Raw genomic sequence first — 19381 nt, 5'->3', positions numbered from 1 at the left:
AGGCTAAGCATTGAGGATGTTTAATAAGAAGGTCATGATCACAAGCTCTGGTTGTACCAATAGCAGCTGCAGTAAGGAGTGAAGCTGCCTGTTCCCCGTTCCCACGTGGGTAAGGTGTAGAATAGAATAGAATTAACCAGGTTGGAAAAGATCTTTGAGATCATAGAGTCCAACCTATCATCCAACACTATCTAATCAACTAAACCATGGCACCAAGTGACCCATCCAATCTCTTCCTAAACACCTCCAGGGATGGTGACTCCACTGCCTCCCTGGGCAGCCCATTCCAATGGCCCATCTGTCTTTTTGTGAAGAACTTCTTCCTAACATCCAGCCTAAACCTCCCCTGGCACAGCTTGAGACTGTGTCCTCTTGTTCTGGTGCTGGTTGCCTGGGAGAAAAGACCAACCCCCACCTGGCTACAACCTCCCTTCAGGGAGTTGTAGACAGCAATAAGGTCTCCCCTGAGCCTCCTCTTCTCCAGGCTAAGCAACCCCAGCTCCCTCAGCCTCTCCTCACAGGGCTTGTGCTCCAAACCCCTCACCAGCTTTGTTGCCCTTCTCTGGACACATGGGGTGGGGTTACACCCTGACAAGGGCCTTGCAGAGTGTAAGAGAAACTTTTAATGGTGGAGGCAGTGGGGCAAAGAGCTTGGAGAAACCTGCAGGTTCACTGTTAGTGCATGCTCTAGAGAGGGAATTATACTTGCACTTGGTTTCCCTGAAACCTTCTAGGTTTGCCTTCCAGGATTCTGGGAATGGTGATCTTTCCTTTACAGAGCATTAGTGACAAACAGATAAACCAGGGGTGATGGTGATTTCAGAGCTGAGTCTCTAGAACTGAGCGACTCCAGAGCTGACCAGGCAGGGAGCGCTGGCCACTTCTAAATCCAGCTGCAGATGTGAGCATGACTGTCAAATCAAATTAAACCATGTTTTTATATCTTGGCTAGCTACCTGCTGGAGTCAAGGTTCTCCTTGGCTTCAGCTAATTCCAGGCAGACCCTTAAGGTCTTCAGGCCTGGCAGACTGCAAAAGAATTAAAGTGGCAACTGCTTCACTAGAAGGTAAATGTATTGTGTCTTCTCCTGTTTCTTCTGCCTCTCTTTTCCTGCCTCTCCCTCCACCTCTTCAATGTCAGAGTTTTCTGGCAAAGCCCTTTCCACTTTGCAGTCAAAACATCTAAAGTGTTTCTCAATAAGTAACTGGAAATAATTACTCCTGACACCTGCACGGCAGACCTAGACCTTCTGCTTTTACAAGTGCGTGATGTTTGAACCTTGAAAGCTCTAGACTGCTGCTGAAGACCTGTTTTAAAGTCCTTTTCTGCCAGTTTCCCTCCCTCAATGAGTTTCAGGCCTGTTATTTCAATAGTGTGTTGCCACAGTCACTTGGTGAGGAAGGCAAATCTCCATGAAATTTATTCCTTCAGCTTCCAAAAATCACTTCCAAGGCCCAGCTTGACAATCATCTTACTACAGCAAGTGCTGAAGCCACACATGTTCCCTTCGGACCCCTCCCAACGGCTTTCAAGGAGCTGTACGGAAGGGTAATTGGGGTGACTGGTTGCATCAAAAGCTTGCATTTAGCTCTGGTCTCAGAGTTTGTATCCAGCCAGGGACACAAGAAGTGGCACCATCTGGAAATATTGGGTCAGGGTTTTACCACAGAGGTTCAGAGGAAAAGAGGTGTTGTCTTGGCTCTTGTGCCAGAACTGTGAAGTATGAAGCCGGATCTGAATGTCTTTGAGGCTCTGGCAGACTGAAGTTACTTTGGTTCAAGACTGTCCTTAGTTTTAGACTTAATGAGCGGGGGAGGGCAGGTGGTGGACTCTGTTCTCTGGAAACAGGAGGCTCCACCACATCATTGAGTGTTTTCTACCATGCACAATGTATATTATTGTCCAGCACAGAAGAAACTTAGGACAGTACCCTTGTTGCCAAGAACGCCAATGGTATCCTGGGGTATACACCCTTTTAATACTAGAAGGGCTGTGGTTAGTAGGTCAAGAGAGGTTCTCCTCCCCCTCTACTCTGCCTTGGTGAGGCAACATCTGGAATATTGTGTCCAGTTCTGGTCCACTCAGTTCAAGAAGGACCTCAGGGAACTGCTTGCAAAAGTCCAATGCAAAGCCACAAAGATGATGAAGGGAGTGGAACATCTCCCTTATGAGGAAAGGCTGAGGGAGCTGGGGCTCATTAGCTTGGATCAGAGGAGACTGAGGAGTGACCTCATTCATGTTTATAACAACAGGAAGGGCAAGTGTTAGGAGGACAGAGCCAGGCTCTTCTCAGTGATGTCTAATGATAGGACAAGGGGCAATGGGTGCAAGCTGGAGCACAGGAGGCTTCATGTGAACATAAGGAGAGGGTTTTTTTCACGGTGAGGGTGACAAACACTGGAACAAGCTGCCCAGAGAAATTGTGGAGTCTCCTTCTCTGGACACATTCAAAACCCACCTGGACATGTTCCTGTGTGACCTGCCCTAGGTGATCCTGTTCTGGCAGGAGGGGTAGGCTGGATGATCTTTCAGGGTCCCTTCCAACCCCTACCATTGTGTGATTCTGTGACTGAGCAGGTCATGAATATGAAGCTTTTGGCAAAACCTCTCAAAACGGCTACTGGAGGGTCTGAGCAGATATGAAGGTAAAGCAGTGAGGAAAGAGCAATGACAACCCTGGGAGCAGTGAACAGTAGTTTGAGAAAATTCCTGAGCTTCAAGGACCTAATAGTGACCAAGGAGTGAAAACAGATCTTCACTCAAGAAGGGTCTATCTCTGAGAAGAGAGACTCCTTCCCTTGCCCTGAGTTTTGCTAATCTTCTGTCTATCCTGACCTTAAAAATATGGAGGCCAGCACACAAGTCCTGCTCCACCCATGCTGCTGCCTGCCATGCTGCTTTTCCCTACAGACCCTCTCATGCTTGGCTCTCCTCCTGAATCGAACCAGCTCCTCCAGTCTGATTTGACCTCTCCAAGAAGCCAAACCGTTTCATGGCTCCAGAGACTCTCTATCAGATATTGATCTGTTTCTGTCTCTGAACTGGACAGTTTCAAGAGAAATATCAAGAGACTCTTTCTCTCCAACTGCCCTCCCTTCTTCTGTTTCAACAATTCCTCTCAACCCAATGCCCACTGAACTTACTGTTCTCCACCAGTTCTTCTCTAGATGTTTTTTAATTCACCATTTGAACTCTGAGTTCCTTAGAAACCATTCTTTCATGACCTCTGAGTGTCTTTCAAGAGGGTCCACTTCACTTTCCTGCTGGCATCTTCACCTTCTGGAAATCTTCAGTGACTTTTTTTTTCCTTTTCTTTTCATTCCCTTCTCTTCATCTCTGCTTGTTTTGGGCTACCAGAAATACAGTGACCATTCCTGTACTGATGACTTACAGATCTATTACTTTCCTAATATCCAGACTGAACTTCCCCTGGCGCAACTTGAGGCCATTTCCTTTTATCCTGTTGCATGTGAGAAGAGACTGACCCCTACCTTGCTCCAACCTCCTCTGGGGTAAAGTGATGCTTCTGTAGGAAGTATTTCAGCTGCTGTGGAGCTCCTAGACAGAGACAATTTACTGACAGCTAGCAGCAGAGGTGGAAGATCTCAGGTCTGTTTACATGGCTCCCTCTAACCGTACTGTCTCAAATCTTTCCTCCAGTGAGTCCCTCTCAAATTGAGAGTTCTTACTCAGAGTCTGGGATGAATTTTCTGAGAACTTAGAAGTAAATCTTTAATTATAAAACATGAGGAGTTGAAGAACTCCTGTCCTATAAAAAAAAACCCACAACACCCAACCCTTAGCTTTCCACAGTGGAAAGCCTTGCCTCCAACCCCCCTGGCCATGCCCTAATGCAGAGGCTTAAACTTTATGTGTAGCCACATCTGAGCTGTATTTGCATAAACATGGTGGAAAGGCAAGGGAATTGTGAATATTTGGTGTTATAAATACTTTCTGCAGTTATATAAGCTGAGGCCAGCTCATATATCTGGCTGAGGTCAGTGGATCCTGAAGGAGGGCCAGCCGTTCCATCAAAGGTACCTTAAGCAACGGCCATCTTCCTGTCTGACTAACTGTCATGCGTTTGTTCCATTCATAGCTGTGACTCAGTGTTTGGGGAGGCCTGGCCCTGTGATACAGGTTCAGCTTTGTGGTTTGCTGCTTAAAGATCCCAGGCTTGAACTTGTGTCCTCTTCAGCAGCCCTACCCTGGGAACAAGTGGATTTCTTGGGGGGTGGAATCAACCAGAGTCCTTCGGCGTTGTTGTTGATCATGGATAAAGGCAGGGCAATATCCCAGGACTAGGAGATTCCAAGGGATATGTGAGTGAGGGTGAATTGTGGTCCACACCAATGCTTCCTGGAGATATTCAAGGTGAGGCTTGACAGGACTCTGGGCAACCTGATCTAGTTGAGGATGTTGGACTAGAGGACTGCTAAAGGTCCCTTCCAACCCGGACCATTCTATGATTCTGTTCATCAACTCTACTGATGGGACTGGGTACCTCTTGTTGCTAGAGCAAAGCTGAGGTTTGACCTTGGGGATACCATCAGCTCTACAGCTTTAGCTGGTAGTTCTGCTGTTGAGAAAGGATGTAAGGCCAGATGGGAAGCTTTCCAGCTGCCTGGTTTTGGTTAGCTGAGCAAGCCCAGAGAAGGCTCTGATTCACCTGCCTTGGAATGCTGGGCTCGATGTCACAGAGACACAATATTGAAGGTTTTAGCTTGGTTCTGTAAATGCTGACCTTGGGGTCACCTTGGAAATGTTGTCAGACACGAGGGGGAGAGTGCCCTTAAAGCCCAGTGCAGCTCATCTCCCAGGGCAGGAGGAGGCAGAGGTGAGAGGTAAAGCCTGATCTGCAGAGGAGGAAGAGGGGAGGCTGGTCTTGCTGGGATGTTGTGAACAATTCCACATTTTGCCTTCACAGCCAGGACCCTGCAGAGGGGAAATACAACTTCCTGGTCTAACGCTGGGAGCTCTCCCAGCTCATCGGGGAGCTGTGGGGACAGGGAATGGAGGGACAGGAATGTTTAGAAGGAAGGCACAGTTCTCATGCTGTTTCTAATCCTGACATCTAATTAGCTGTGAAAAAAAATAATGATTAAAAAGATTAAAAATATGATCATCCTGTGGAGGGAGGAATGGGATAGGGGAAGCCAGCAGAGAGGAGGGGCAGGGACAGGGTATCCCAGCCTTGGCACCCCTCCCCTCTAACAGTTCTGTCCCTCCCTGGACTGGAATCCCATTTATTTGCCCTTGTGGGAAGAGCACTGTGTTTCTGCTGGAAGGAGAGCTGTTTGGTGGCAGGGCCTCCCATGCCCCTGGTACTCAGCCCCGTTCCTTGTGGTTAGTGCCATGGGACGTGTGTGGGGCTTTCACATCTCACTCCTTTCTTCATGAGGACTCTTTTCTTTCTGTGTACACATTCCTCCTCTCAGACCTTTGGGCAGTCAGCCCCCTGCCTTGTTCAGCCTGGGGTTTGGCTGTAGAGCTGCCTTTTCTTTCTCTTCTCTCATGCCCTGTTTGGATTAAAAGGAGAAGCAGCTTTTTTTATGTGTCCCTTGGGTTCTCCATCAATGAGATGTCCTCTGCTATCTACAGCATTTACCACCCAGTTAACTGAGAGCGGGGTGGCTTGCAGAAGCCTAACGATTGACAGGACACGACATGAAGGTGCCCAAAGGATTTTTTCAGCCTCTGCACCTTCTTGTGACCCATCTTGAGTCAACTAAAGGGTCAAGAGCTGACTGGTGGGATGCAAAGTCCTCCACGCTCTGGTGTTTTACAGCTGGGGATAAAGGGAATGTAGCTACTTTGTGACCCACCCTTTGCCTCAAGCCAAGCTGCCCTGGGAATAAGATCCACACACTGTGGGGAGGAAGAACAAGAATCATGAATTTTTAAGCTGAGAAACGGTGCCACTTGACAGGTCAGTGGTGTCTCTCAGGCTTTCCATGAACCACACACACAGATCTTCCACAGAAGATGCCACCCTCTCACAACCTTGTTGGGCTTGAGGGAATTGCTCAGGGCATCTCTGAAGGCCCCTTTCCAACCCCCAATTCATTGTTCACACATCATGGCTCTACCAGAGAAGTCACAGACCTGTGGTGTGCTGCCAGGGACATGGTGATCTGAAGAAAGCCCTCTCTTGGAAGGAATGCCCTCTATTAGAGGACATGAGGTAGTCCCAGTAGCACACTGAGCTGATCCAGGAGCAGACTTCAAGCAGTCTGTGGCTGGAGACAGGATCACACGGTGGCCCTCTGCCAAATTTAACTTTGCTGGCAGGGGCAGCAATCAGCAGCAGAGTTGCAGTAGCAGAGGCTCTGCTGTGAGGTAGTTGGCACAGCCAATTCTCCAGGGCTCTACAAAGGAGGGAGCAAGCTGTGCCAGAGCCAACTATTCACCGTGCTGCCATCCAAGCTGTCTAGGCTACAAGTAGTTGGGCTAAAAAAGCCTCCTCTGCCATGGAGGTATTGCCTGGAGTCAGCACGGGCACATGCTGGGGTCTACATTTTGCTCCTTGTCTTGCTGCTGCTCCCCAGCCCTTGCTCCTCCACCCTAAGGCACCATGGGGAAAAGAGGATGAGGGAATGAGAGGAGAAAAAAGGGAGGAAAAGGCCAATGAAAAGCCTCAAAGCAGGGAAGAAAATGCAGTTTCCACTGAGATTTTCATCTGGGCAAAATAAAAGAAGGCCAGAGAAGATGGGTGAGTTTTGTCCTGAGCATCCTCTGTAGGCAAGTTCCAAGCAGATGTGGTACCATTGCTGTCAGTAAGGGTGTGCCTCCCAGGCTAGGAGTTGGAGATACTGGCAGAGTGCAAGGGGAAGGGTCTGCTCCACCTATTTTCATCACCATCATTCTTCCTGTCACAGGCAGGGAGGTGGGCAGGAGAGGAAGAGCACCTTGTCCTGCAGCCAAGGGGCAGCTTAATGCAGGATCAGCCTAGGTCCTATTCAGCTCCCTGCTGTTGCTGTCAGTACGAAGTGGCATCTCTGGGAATTTTCTGGGGGACTTAGTCTGCACCCATGCTTCAGCATCTTTGGCAGTTGAACCTGCACCACACTAACTTGGAGATAAGTGTCACTTTGTGCCCTCTTGAGTCAAGGCACTGGGGTGCCCCAGGGAAGAGGAGTAGGACTGTGATAGAAGGGGAGGTTCTTGCTTGGTTCACTTGGTGTACCTTGCCCGCATGTAAACCTCTCTGAAGGGAAGGAAGGGACCTTCAGAAACTGTGCTTTGGAAAACTCCTCTCAAAAATGCACAGCAAATTAAGGTCAGATTTGTGGTAGAAGCTTAGCAGATTGCCACAGCACCTGAGAGTTTGGCTGCTCCTTAAGGTCTGCTCTGGAGGATGAAGCAATGGATCGCTGATGCTTTCTCAGAACGTTTGAATCTTCATATGGACTTGTGCTGCAAGTGGCTTCTGGTTGGCACAGCCAAGTATATCAGGACTTTGCTAGTCACCTTGCTGTTCTCCTCTGCTATGGGAGCTGACATGCTTTAGTCACTTGTCTAGGCTAGGGAAGGTCTTCTACCTTCTGGTTCAAAGGATCATCCCTGTAAACTCACAGCGCCGCTTAGTTTGGCACTTTGGCTCTGAAACTCGTGTGGGGTTATAAGGGTGAACCAAAGGAGACACTGAACTATAAACAGGGGAAATGGTATCTGAAATGATTGAAGATTTTTGGGAGAGTGGTGTGATCATAAAGGGAAGAAAAGCCACCCATCCCTTCCATTCCAAGAAGGCAATGCAGCCATCCCGTCCTATGTTCATCTTCAGATCTCCATCTAGCACTTCATTTATGACCTGGAAGCACAATGAGAGGAGTTTCACTTAACACAGGTGGGCAACAGAAGCTCCCCACTGTCTCTTTCCTCTGGGTGATGTTCTCTGTACTTACAATTCCAGGTGGAGTTGTCCTCAATCCTGCTTATTATGGTATGCATGGCCACACAAATACCATGATCCACGAGGTGGGACATGTGCTGGGGCTGTACCATGTCTTCAAGGGTGTGAGTGAGCGGGAATCGTGTGACGATCCCTGCAGGGAGACCACTCCATCTATGGAGACAGGAGACCTCTGTGCTGACACTGCCCCCACCCCAAAGAGTAAGCTCTGTCGGGATCCAGACCCCACCAACGACACCTGCGGCCAGACACATTTCATGGGGACACCCTTCAACAACTACATGAGCTACACAGGTAACTTCTGATTTGCCTTAGAAATGGTAAGGGGGCACCTTCTCTAGAAACCTAGGTTTCTCTCCTGTCCATATCCATGTGTAGTCCCTTCCCTGATGCCCTAGCTGCTGTGGTTCTTCCTGGTGTGTTGGGATGGGGCGGGCTGCAGCCTGTGCTTGCAGTAGCTGCTTAGCTGCAGGCGGTTGCATAGAATCATACAGTGGCCTAGCTGGAAAAGACCTTAAGGTCATCAAGTCCAACCATAACCTAACATCTCCCTGTACACAGCTGTTAGACCATGTTCCTAAGCTCCTCATCCAAAAGTCTTTTAAACATCCCCAGGGATGGTGACTCCACCACTTTCCTGGTTTCCACCCCTCCCTCCCCCCCAGCCTTGTCATTGGACATGCACCAAGGCCATTTTCGTCTGTGTGGTGCTGTGCCTTTGTTCCCCAGGTCTGAAGCACTTGATTATTCCTATTATTTTTTATTCCTATTATTTATTATTATTGCTAGTACTGCTGTAATTTTGGATCTTCAAGTTGAGTCCTTCTGGCTTGGTTTCCAAAGGCAAGCCGAAAAGAGTTAGTGTTCCTCCTGGCTGCCCATGAGGACCAAAGCCCGAAGAGCAATTCTGTCCCGCAAAGGAGAGTGGCACTGCCCGTGCGACGGAGCTGGTGCGAGCTGGCGTTGAGCAAGTGCAAGGCTGTGGAGCTGCTGAGGCAGTGCCATCTTGTGGCTTTGGGGACACACGACACCAGAAAGCCCTGGCCGCAGAGCAGCCACACGCCTGGTGTCTCTCAGGCTTTCCCAGAGGTTTCCTAAACAGCGTTTGGAGATCAGGGAGGGCGCACGTTGTTACGCCCTGCCAGTTGATCCCTGCCACTCTCAGTCTGGCCTTTCTTCTCCTAGATGATGACTGCACCAACACCTTCACCCCCAACCAAGTGGCCCGAATGCATTGCTACCTGGACCTGGTGTACCAGCGCTGGGGGCAGAGCAAGAAGCCTGCCCCCATCCCGATCCCTCCCATGGTCACAGGGCAGACCTGGGACTCTCTCAGCATCTACTGGCTGCCTCCCATCAGCGGTGTCATCCATGAAAGGTAAGGGATCTGCTCTTCCAATGGTCTTGGGCTTGCACAGGAGAGACAAAGGGCCCTCTGATGCAGATCGCCCGTCCCATTCCTCCTTTGGCCATCCCCAGCAGAGCCCTCAAACACAAGACCTGGGTTGCTGTGATGGCCCTGCTGGCACAAGGTCTCTCCTGTGAGCTTTCTGCTGTCAGGGTGCCGGGAGAAGAAGCCAAAGAGCATTGGGAGGCAATGCCAATTCCTAAACTCCAGAGTGCAATCAGGGAATGAAAAATGAGCTTCATTTAGCACTTATTGTATAAAGTCACTATTTACCAGGAGGAAATGCAGCCTTGTGGTTAAGGCAGGGAGCTTGAACCACAGCAGCTGGGTTTTGTTCCCAGTCCTGTCATGGACTCCTGGTGTAACTGACTAGGGGTAACTCAGGAAACTCTTCAAGCCAAACAAATGATGATGAGGAACCAGAGTTGTTTGGCTGGCGAATAGTGTGTGGCCTTGAGCACTGAGTATCTGTCTTCTTCCCAGTACTGGGGAGTCACCAAGACCAGGGTACACCACCAGTTTTCCTGTTCAGCAACCCCTCTTACTAAAACATTTCGCTTTCCACCAGGATTTAGGTCTGTGCTTTTATTATGGGACCATAAGCACAAGTTAAAGATCTCTTGAACTTGTTTTGAAGCTGCTTCACAAAGCTGTCTCTGGCAATTCAAAGAAAAGTGCTGTCTGAGGGCAGCTGGGACAACCCTAGGATAGTGTTTGCTGCCTTTTCAAAGAGCTGCTGCTCTTCATGATGGGCCTTTCACCCAGGGATAACATGACCATGTGCCTGTCACTTCCCAGGCATGAAAGCCTCTGAGTAGCTAGATGGCTTCAAGTCATCCAAACAAACGGCTTTGGAGAGGAATGGAGTGATTGGGGAGCAGGAAAACACAGATCTAGAAGGCAAGCACTGGGATTTTGGGTCCATTCCCAGTTCTTGCTCATGACTGTCTCAGGAGCTGGTCCAAGGTGGGAGTCCTGCACTCTCTGAGAAAAGCTGGTCAAGGAGAAGGGGCTGAGGTTGGCTGTTTACCCAGAAAAGTGCCTTTTCTTTCCTGAAGGGCACAGGGGGACCCCCTTTAATAGACATTATTGTGATCATTTTGTATTCCAGTAGTGATGGACTACTCAAACCTGCTTTGGGTTGAACAGAGATAGACTGAAATGCATCCATTCAACTGCAGAGGGATTGCCCTGGGGATTGTGGCATCTGTCAGCTCCACTGCATGGGTAGGAAACAGGTGATTCAGTGGCTCATCCAAGACTGACCACAGAGCATGCAGAAGAGATGGGGTTAAACCCAGCATGTCCCACCTTTTTCTCCTGCCCAAGAAGGATGATATTGCCCAGGGACTTCCTGAGAGCTTAGCTTTGCTTTTCCAGCTTTCCATCTGATCCTGCCTGGCCAGTGGAAGATTAATTGGTTGTGATTAGACATGTCAATGCCTTTGTCTTCTGTCTGCAGGGAGCAAGACATGCTCTGTGACAACTGTGCAGAGGATGGCACCTTTCATCAGTATGTGCATGAAGCCTCTTCTCCTCGTGTCTGTGATTCCTCTGGCTACTGGACCCCAGAAGAAGCAGAAGGTATGTGTCTCCTCTCCACCCCCAGCTGGGAATTTCCTAGACAGAGAAGAGATCCTGTGGAGAAAAGAGAAAAGAAGCTTTTTTACTTTCATAGAGTGAAACATCTTCTCTTTGGGGAGACTCTTTAGTGCAGCAAAGACTTCTAGGAGCCCAGGAGATTCCTGATAACTGCCAGCTGGCTTTGGACAAACAATCTGGCACCCAGCTATCAATCCAAATAATTTCCCAATAAGGTGTTAATGAGAGCTACTGGTCAAAGGGGAGAGGCATTTCATTCCAATGTGTCTTAGAACATAGATCGTGGGACCTCATCCAAAACCTCAGAGGTATCCACAGGCTTTTGTTCAGCCTTGTCCAAAAGGAGGAGGAGGAGCATCTCCCTCAGCCCCTCTAAGTCTGTACCAAGCCCTTGGCAACCTGGGTTGGATGCAACTCTTGGCTGACAGGGTGAACAGCAGGGTGTCAAAACTTCTTGTGCTGAGACTCAGATGTGGGTTTAGAGACCCACCTTGTGGGCATGGTGATGACTTTCAGGGTCATACAACTACCATAGGAGCTGTTGGACTTTTCCTATTGTCTCACCTTTTCCAAGGGCTAAGCAGAGGAGGCACGAGACCAGGTGAAATGACCTTGTAGTGCCCATGCTGCTGTTGGACCTTGTGGAGCCAGAGGATCTGTTAGTTCTGTGAAAAGAAGACAGCTTTCCTAGTTTTCAGAAGACTGATGTTAAATGGATGCAGGATTTGAGCTGGTATTAGTCCTTCAGAAACACTTGCAGTGGCTGATGAAGACACGAGTAGTTCTACTGCAGGATGATGAAATCCAGTGATGCTTTCTGAGATGGAAAGCCCAACACCACATTTCTCTTGCTGAGTGCTAAGCTACTGTCAGGGGAGGCTGGCTGGGTGTCTGAGGTCAGCCTGGGCACCATCCTGGAGGTCCTAGAGGAGGAAGAGCCTTCAAAAGTTGCTTCTGTTGCTTGCTTAGGACCTGATCCCTTCCACCCTGTGACCTATTCCATCATGTGTCTGTGAAAGGCTTTGGGCTCTGCTCTGATTAGCTTATGTCCAGACCCCCAGGGCCACAGGGACTCATTGTTCAGGTGCCTGTCACAACTCTTCTGTGCACTTGATACTACAGAACAAGCTTCATGTCCCTGAGCTGTGTCCAGGCTGACTCTAGAGTTTGGCACTGAGATCAGCTGCAGCATGGGTACCATGGTCCCTGCTTCAGAAGGCTGTGAATCACCAGACCTGCTAAGACTTGTGCTTGTCTGCCTGCTCAGGAGCTTGGAGGCTAGTGGCCCTTATTGCTTTCTAAGATGTTAGGGCAGATGCCACCAACTCTGGGCACGTGCTTGTGGTGTGTGTGCAGTTACAGCATAGAGATGCATAAACACAGGGTACAGTAGGGAGGATTGCCCCTCTGTGTCACTTGTGAGGTGAAATGTCCCTTGTCTCTCATCAGCCTTTTCCTCATCCCTCCTTCCCAGGACCTCCAGATGTGGATCAGCCCTGTGAGCCCAGCCTGCAGGCCTGGAGTCCAGAGCTCCACCTGTATCATATGAACATGACAGTGCCATGTCCTCAGCCAGATGGTTGCATCCTGGAGCTGCGCTTCCTGCACCCTGTCTACCCTGATTCCCTCACCCTCTGGACCACGTACCTCTCCACGGGCTCTCCCAAGGCATTGTCTGACATTGAAGTCCTGACAGAGCAGGGGGAGTCCATCCATCTGGGCCCCCTGGACACCTTCTGTGATGTCCCCTTTACTGTGAAGCTCAACATCCCTAAAAAGGTGTCCGGAGTCAAAATCTACACCTTTGATGAGAGGATGGAGATAGACACAGCTCTGCTGACCTCCATGCCCCACAGCTCGCTCTGCTCCACCTGCAAGCTGATCCAGTATCGAGTGCTCCGTGATCCCCCGTTTGCCAACGGCTCTCCTGCCACCCTGGCACAGAGGCATCGCCAGTTTGTTGACACGTGAGTGATGAGGCTGCTCCACCACAGCCTGAGTGGGGGGCTGGGAGGGTTTGGATGACCTCCTCTGGTTCTGCCTTTGACTTCCTGGTTGGTTTTGCTCGAGTTTTAGTATCCTGTTATTGTTCCCTTGTCTGTCCCACTCCTCCCCTGGGAACTGCCTCGTTCAATGCCATGAGCAGATTCCTTATTGGGTGTTGAGGAAGCCTGTTGGAGACCCACCATAACAGCTTGAGCCTTGCCCATGAGCCCAGGCTAACCAGGAGGAGTTTATTAAACCCGGAAACATTTTGTCCTCATCAACACAAGCACAAAAATGATTGTTAGAGTTAATGTCATATGTCCCCAGCTCAGACCCCAGGGAAACAAGCAGCAGGTCCCTCTGCATGGCCTGGCAGAGACCCTCTTCCCACAGTCTTTGCTTCTGGCAGTTCAGAGTACGAAGACACATGTCCAACCGAGATACTGCATGGGCACACACACGTGATTTCTATAGCTGTGCTGAGCAAATCTGTTGCAGATGTATGGGTTGTTCCCTCCTGCTTGCTCTTCAAGTCCTCTCTCTCCCTGCAGGGAAGTTGTGCCCGGGCAGGTGTACCACTACCAGGTGCAGGCAGTCTCTGGGACCACCGCAGGAGAAGCCTCCCCACCGCTTGTCCATGCCCATGGAGCACCCTACTGTGGGGATGGAAAGGTGACCACGTAAGTTGAGACAAGATTTCAGCTGAGGTTCCTTAAGCTATCAGGTCATCCTGCCCCAAAGGGAAGTGCTGGCTTAGCTCTCCATCTATGGGTACTTGACTGAAGATGTGCTGAATTATAGAATGGCATGGTTTAGAAGGGACCTCTGGAGATCATCTGCTTCAACCCTCCTGCAAAAAAGCAGGGCCATCCAGAGCAGGTTGCCCAGAATCATGTCCAGGCAGATTTTGAATCTCTGCAGATCAGGCTGGGCAGCCACTCTCAAAACAAAGAAATATTTCCTCATGTCAGATGGAGCTTCCTGTCTTTAGCTTGTGTTTGTTGCCCTATGCCCTATCACTGGGCACCACTGAAAAGAGTCTGGCCCCATCCTTTTGACCCCAGAACTGGACCCAATACTCCAGACATGGCCTCACTAGGGCAGAGTGGAGAGGGACAAGAACCTCCTTTCACCTGCTGGCCACAGTCTTCTTGCTTCAGGTGTTACACAAATGTTGCAGTATGGTCATGCCTTCTCCCATATGCTGCATTTTCAATCTCTTTTTATCCCCCTGAGAACACAGGGCATTTTCTCTCCTCTACCTAACTCCACACATGGATTTTTTTTCTCCTCCTTGCTTCTGTGGAAATGGAACCAAGAAATGGGGTCCTCACTCATGATTGGGCAGGATCACAAGAACGCACAAGAGTGGTGCTAACACATCTGGCTTTTCTCCTTTTAGGAGCCTGGAGGAAGAATGTGATGATGGGGACCTGCTGGATGGAGATGGCTGTTCCAGGAAGTGTAAAAAGGAAAAAGGCTTCAACTGTGTTGGTGAGTCTAAACAGTCTGAGACATCCTATTGAGGCAGAAGTCAAAACTGCACATTAGTCACAGTGCTTCTCAGAGCAGGGGCTGGTGCACTTCATCACAACAAAAGGGGGATCTGTGCAGCTGGGGGGATCTGTGCAGCTGGAGGGATCTGTGCAGCTTGTCAAGCATTGTGGTCAGAAACTCCAGGGCTAAAGGGTCAGCAGGCCACCTGGGACAGGAGGAGATGTATGTGCTTGGAGTTTAGTTTGTGAATGGGTCATTGCTGGTCTCCTTGCAGGGGAGCCAAGTCTGTGCTACGTGCATGACGGGGATGGGGTGTGTGAGCCCTTTGAGAAGTCAAGCAGTGTCCTGGACTGTGGTCCCTACACACCTGATGGATATGTGGATCTGTGGGCAGTGAAAGCCTACGCCTCCCATCAGGATGCAAAGTTCTGCCCTGCTTCCTTGGTCACTGGAGAACCTGTTGTGAAGGTGAGTGAAGGCATGGCCAAACCCAAAACTTTTTCTAGCAAAGCCTGTGCAGTAAAGCTGGTGAGGTCACTGCTGCAAAAGTGTACTGATGCCAAACCAAAAATCTTCAAAGCAGCTCTGTGAGCGTTCATTGATTACTACAGTCCCATGAAGGAAGCCAGTAAAAGACCTGGGCATTTCTCACACCCCTGTTTCAGTAGTCCTTAAGCCCAGGAAGTGCAGTGCATGGAGAGGTATTTTATCAAGGCAGGGAGCACCTTTCCTGACCATGCAGTTGTCTAACCAGTGACCATCTCTGTCCCACCAGCTAAATGCACAGCTTGGAGCATGTGAGTCCTCCCAGTGTGCATCCTAAACAATCCCATAAGTTTAATATCTTATAAAGTCAGGGCCTGAAAGGATAAAATCACATGTACACCAGCATCTGTGCTGCTCTCAAACTCTCTGATCTGTAGCCAAGGAAAAATCGATGGGAGAATTCCCATCTTTCATATGGGCTTTGGAGCAGAGCCTGGAGGTCTAGGAGGGGATTTCGCCTGATCGAAGTTAACGTGGTGTCTCTCCTAGCAAGCTGAAGGGCAATAAACGTGTGAAAAGGTCACATTTAGCCCTTTATGCAAACATTTCTATTCACCTGATACAGGCAACTATGTTGTTGAGACCTACAGCATGATCAGGTTGCCCAAAGGTGCCCGGTACATGTCTAAGGAGATGCCTTGGACTTGGTGTCTGCGCCGCTAGAATGACACGCGCATATTTCCCGGGCTTTGTCTGCCAGGTCTCTGGGGATGTCTGGGATGCCATAGGGCACTGAATGGTACAGCAAACTGGTATTAAGGCAAATGAATCACAGCTTCAGATCTCAGCCCAGCCAAAATCAGGAGGCTGTGGTCTTCCCTGCCATCTCACAGCTTGGCTCCTTATTGCTTGCTCAGCCCCATAGACACCATGGGGTGTTCAAGCAGCATATTTACATCACCTCACCATGGCAAAGGCCTTCTTGTGCACGTTCGGGTGGTGAAGTGTCACTCCTGCTTATGAACCCACATGAATTGTCTTCATGCCAGGAACCAGCTTGGGGTTCGGGTCTTCCTTGGAGTTTTATAAGTGCTGTTTCTTTCTCTTGCTTTCCTTTCTTCTTGCTGGGTTGAAATGAATCTCTCCTTTCAGGTGTGTAAATCCCACCTTCAAAACATGCCAAAGGACCTTTCCTTGGCTGCTTGGTTCCCCTGTGCTCCCAACCAAGACAATGCTCAGGATCCAGATGAGCAGAAGATGCCCTTGAACAATGAGGGAATTTGGCTCAAGGTAAGTGAGGATGTGTGGTCAGCATTTGTTTGTCTTTGTCCCTTCACTTGAGTGACAAAGACTCATCCTCTGTCCTGTAGCAGCCACAACAGTCTTAAAGCTGTTCAGACAGCACTTCATATCCTACTGAACTCTTTGCAAACCCTAAATGCTTGTGGCTGTGTCTTATGTAGTTGCCCCATTCCCACTGTGAGCAGCAAACCCATCCTGGGGCAGATTGCCAGGAGAAGGGCTGTGCCCAAAACCAGAAGCCCACAGAAATGTGTTGAGGCTGACAAACAACTTGCTCCCAACTGTTCCCTGCAGCCAAACTGTGCTGTTACACCCACAAAGGGTGGGCACAATCTGTGATTCGAGTTCTTTGCTCCCCATGGCTGTGAAGAGCAACAGAGGGTAGCTGGAAATGCTCTGCTATCCTGTGGGGTCCCGAGTACCCCAGGTACAGAGCATCCTGAGCCCACAGCAATCAATGGTGGCATGCATGTCGTCCTGCCTCACAGTGACTCCAAACCAAGGGAGGCACTTCTGTGCCCAAGGTGCTGGTCCTGGAGTCCACAGGAAACTCGGGGATTGCCCTCACAGCTGGCAGCTGCCTTTGGGAGGACACCTGGAGGGTCAAACCTCTCTGTCCCAGCAGGCAGAGGAGAGCTGGGAGTTAGGCAAATGTGATTTTTACAGCATGGATTTTTCTGACCACAGACACAGCTTAGAGGTTTCGTGGCTGTTGCCTGGTGTTACTGGAAAGCTGGTCTCTGGTGTGCTGCTTCCTCTGCAGTCTGAGGGGCACCTTGCCCTGCTTTCCTCCAGGCTGTCTGGAGACAACCTCTTCCTGAGATGTTTAGACGACAGTTTGACAATTCACCAAGTCATTGACTCAGGTCAATAAACATGTCTATTGCCTCTGAGGTCCTCTGTCTGGGGAAAAAAAACCCCAAAACTTGTTAACTGCATTTTTTTGTTTCTTCTTCCTCCCCCCCCTCCCCCCTTTCTTCCCTGTCAGTGTGCTTGCAACCTACTTTCCATCTTCACTTTGGCCATGACAAATGTGCCTCCTTTCTTCCTTCGCTAGTGACAAAGCAGCAACCTCCCCCTCCTGCCCTACCTAGATGAAAGCTTGCTTTCCATTTCTCACCAGGGGTTAAAGCGTGTTCCAGTTTTATGGGAACTTGTGGTCAGTTCTCTTCCTCCATGGATGTTTATATTAAAGACTTTCATTACTGCTGCTCCATGCTCTCTCTAGGAGTGCTATTATTTTCCGCCCATAAAATTATTTATGGAGTAGTAATAAATATGCCCTTTTTTCTTCCTTCCCCCCACTCCCCCCTTCTTCTTCTTTTTTTTTTTTTTCTTTAATTCTCTTTTTTTTTTCCCCCCTTAATAAAGTTTGCCTGATTGGTACCATATTGGGTCAGGAAGAACAGCTTCTTGTTGACAATGTGCTGAGGCAGGAGCGATGCCGCTCATGCGCGTGCCGTGACCCCACCTGTGCGTGGGGGTTTTGTGGCCACCAAATCCCATGGCCACGTTAAAGCTGTTTGCACCTGTGTCACCCAGGTTAAAGCCCCACTACAGAACTCATGGGATGGGGGGAATTGCTTCTTACAAGTGTTTCTCAAGAGGTAGCACCAAGGAGCAAAGGAAAGGCTGGGTAATGCTGTGAATGGGCTGGGGGAAGAGCTGTGTGTATCTGTGCCACCAACTGAAGGGTCTACCATGCACATTGGGTCCATCTGTAGAAGACATTGAGTGGCTGGAGCCTGTCCAGAGAGGAGCAACAAAGCTGGTGAAGGTTCTGGAGAAGAGGTCTTATGAGGAGCAGCTGAGATGACTGGGATTGATTAGTCTGGAGAAAAAGAGGTTGAGGGGAGACCTCATTGCTCTCTACAACTTCCTGAGAGGACATTGGTGTCAGGTGTGGGTTGGTGTCTTCTCCCTAGTAACAAGCAGTGGGATGAAAGGAAATGCCCTCAAATTGCAGCAGGGGAGGTTTAGGTTGGACATTCTGAAAAATTTCTTCCCAGCAAGGGTTCTCAGACATTGGAACAGGCTGCCCTGGGAGGTGGTGAAGTCACCATCCCTGGAGGTGTTCCAGAAATGTGTGGACATGGCACTTTAGGACATAGATTAATGGCCATGGTGGTCTCAGGTTGACGGTTGGATTCGATGATCTTAGAGGTCTTTTTCAACCCTAATGCTTGTAATTGGCAGATGCTGCCATGCTTTGTTCTCAGTTTCCAACACATCCAACACATGATGAAAAAAGAAGTCAAAATTACTTGTAAGCAAGGCAGAATGTGTGACACGCAGGAAATGAAATGGGAAGGGGGAGAGGGAAGGAGAAAAATGAAGAAGATAGCCTGCTGGGGCCAAACGTGGTATGGCCAAGTAAAAAAGAATGTTTTTTTAGTCAAGTCATCTGCTGTTGGTCCAACTTGGGGCCAGTGTCCTTCACATCCAAGCAGATGCCCTATAGGAAGGAAAAGATTGAACCCTTCTCCTTGAGCTGTGTAGTCCTCACCTGCATTCTCCAACCATTTCTTCACTCCTGATCAGTCACCCTTGGAGGAGTGGGAATTAGGTGGCTTCTTGGGGCTTCCCAGTTGCAGCTCTGTCCTGGGAGGTTCCTTCCTGCTTTGCTTTCTTGTTTCTTTTCCTTTCTCCTCCTACTTTTCTCACCAAGGGACACAGTGGGAATGTACCAAACAAATCTTTGAGTATCGTGGTCCACACCTTGCAGCCAGATGAGCCCTACATGAGAGCAGGCCCTGGCCAAGAGCCTGTAGGCAGGGGTGGGGACTTGCTCATGGTATGTTTGCTACTGAACACGTCCCTGCAAAGTGGGAACCCTGGGCTGAAGCCCAAGGTCTTCTGCTCCTGTGTGAGCAAAGTGTGATGTGGCACAAAGCTAGGCTGCCATCACAAATCGAGTGGTTGTCCCCTTCTCTCACAGTCTGCTCCTTGGGCTGTGCCCAGCCAGCTGGGACTTGTCCTCTTCCAAAATACACCTTTGGCTTCAATTTCTGCGTTCCCTTCATGCTGGTGTTCAACAAAAACACTCCACAGGGTGGATCTTGGTCAAAACAAATCTTGGCACTGGGTGGGGGGCACCAGGGTGGGGGAGAAAAACATTTCTATCTTCTTACTTCCAAAGAACATCTGTCCTGCCATGACTGATGCCACAGGTTTCCCAACTGCCT

General features: G+C 49.5%; 1 protein-coding gene across 1 annotated transcript in view; it reads left to right on the top strand.

Annotated features, from left to right (window-relative positions):
• PAPPA2 (pappalysin 2) overlaps positions 1 to 19381 on the top strand; it is a 105612-nt gene that overhangs the window by 31639 nt on the left and 54592 nt on the right. The window contains exons 4-11 of the mRNA XM_054165726.1: positions 7916 to 8209; positions 9101 to 9293; positions 10786 to 10907; positions 12400 to 12892; positions 13463 to 13591; positions 14314 to 14405; positions 14683 to 14876; positions 16047 to 16184. Of these exons, the coding sequence (XP_054021701.1) occupies positions 7916 to 8209; positions 9101 to 9293; positions 10786 to 10907; positions 12400 to 12892; positions 13463 to 13591; positions 14314 to 14405; positions 14683 to 14876; positions 16047 to 16184 (1655 nt within the window). The remainder of the gene's footprint in view (positions 1 to 7915; positions 8210 to 9100; positions 9294 to 10785; positions 10908 to 12399; positions 12893 to 13462; positions 13592 to 14313; positions 14406 to 14682; positions 14877 to 16046; positions 16185 to 19381) is intronic.

The sequence above is a fragment of the Dryobates pubescens genome, chromosome 11 (genome assembly GCF_014839835.1).
Source record: "Dryobates pubescens isolate bDryPub1 chromosome 11, bDryPub1.pri, whole genome shotgun sequence".
NCBI lineage: Eukaryota > Metazoa > Chordata > Aves > Piciformes > Picidae > Dryobates > Dryobates pubescens.
The sequence above is the reverse complement of the archived record's forward strand: the minus strand, read 5'-3'. Positions and strand labels throughout refer to the sequence as shown.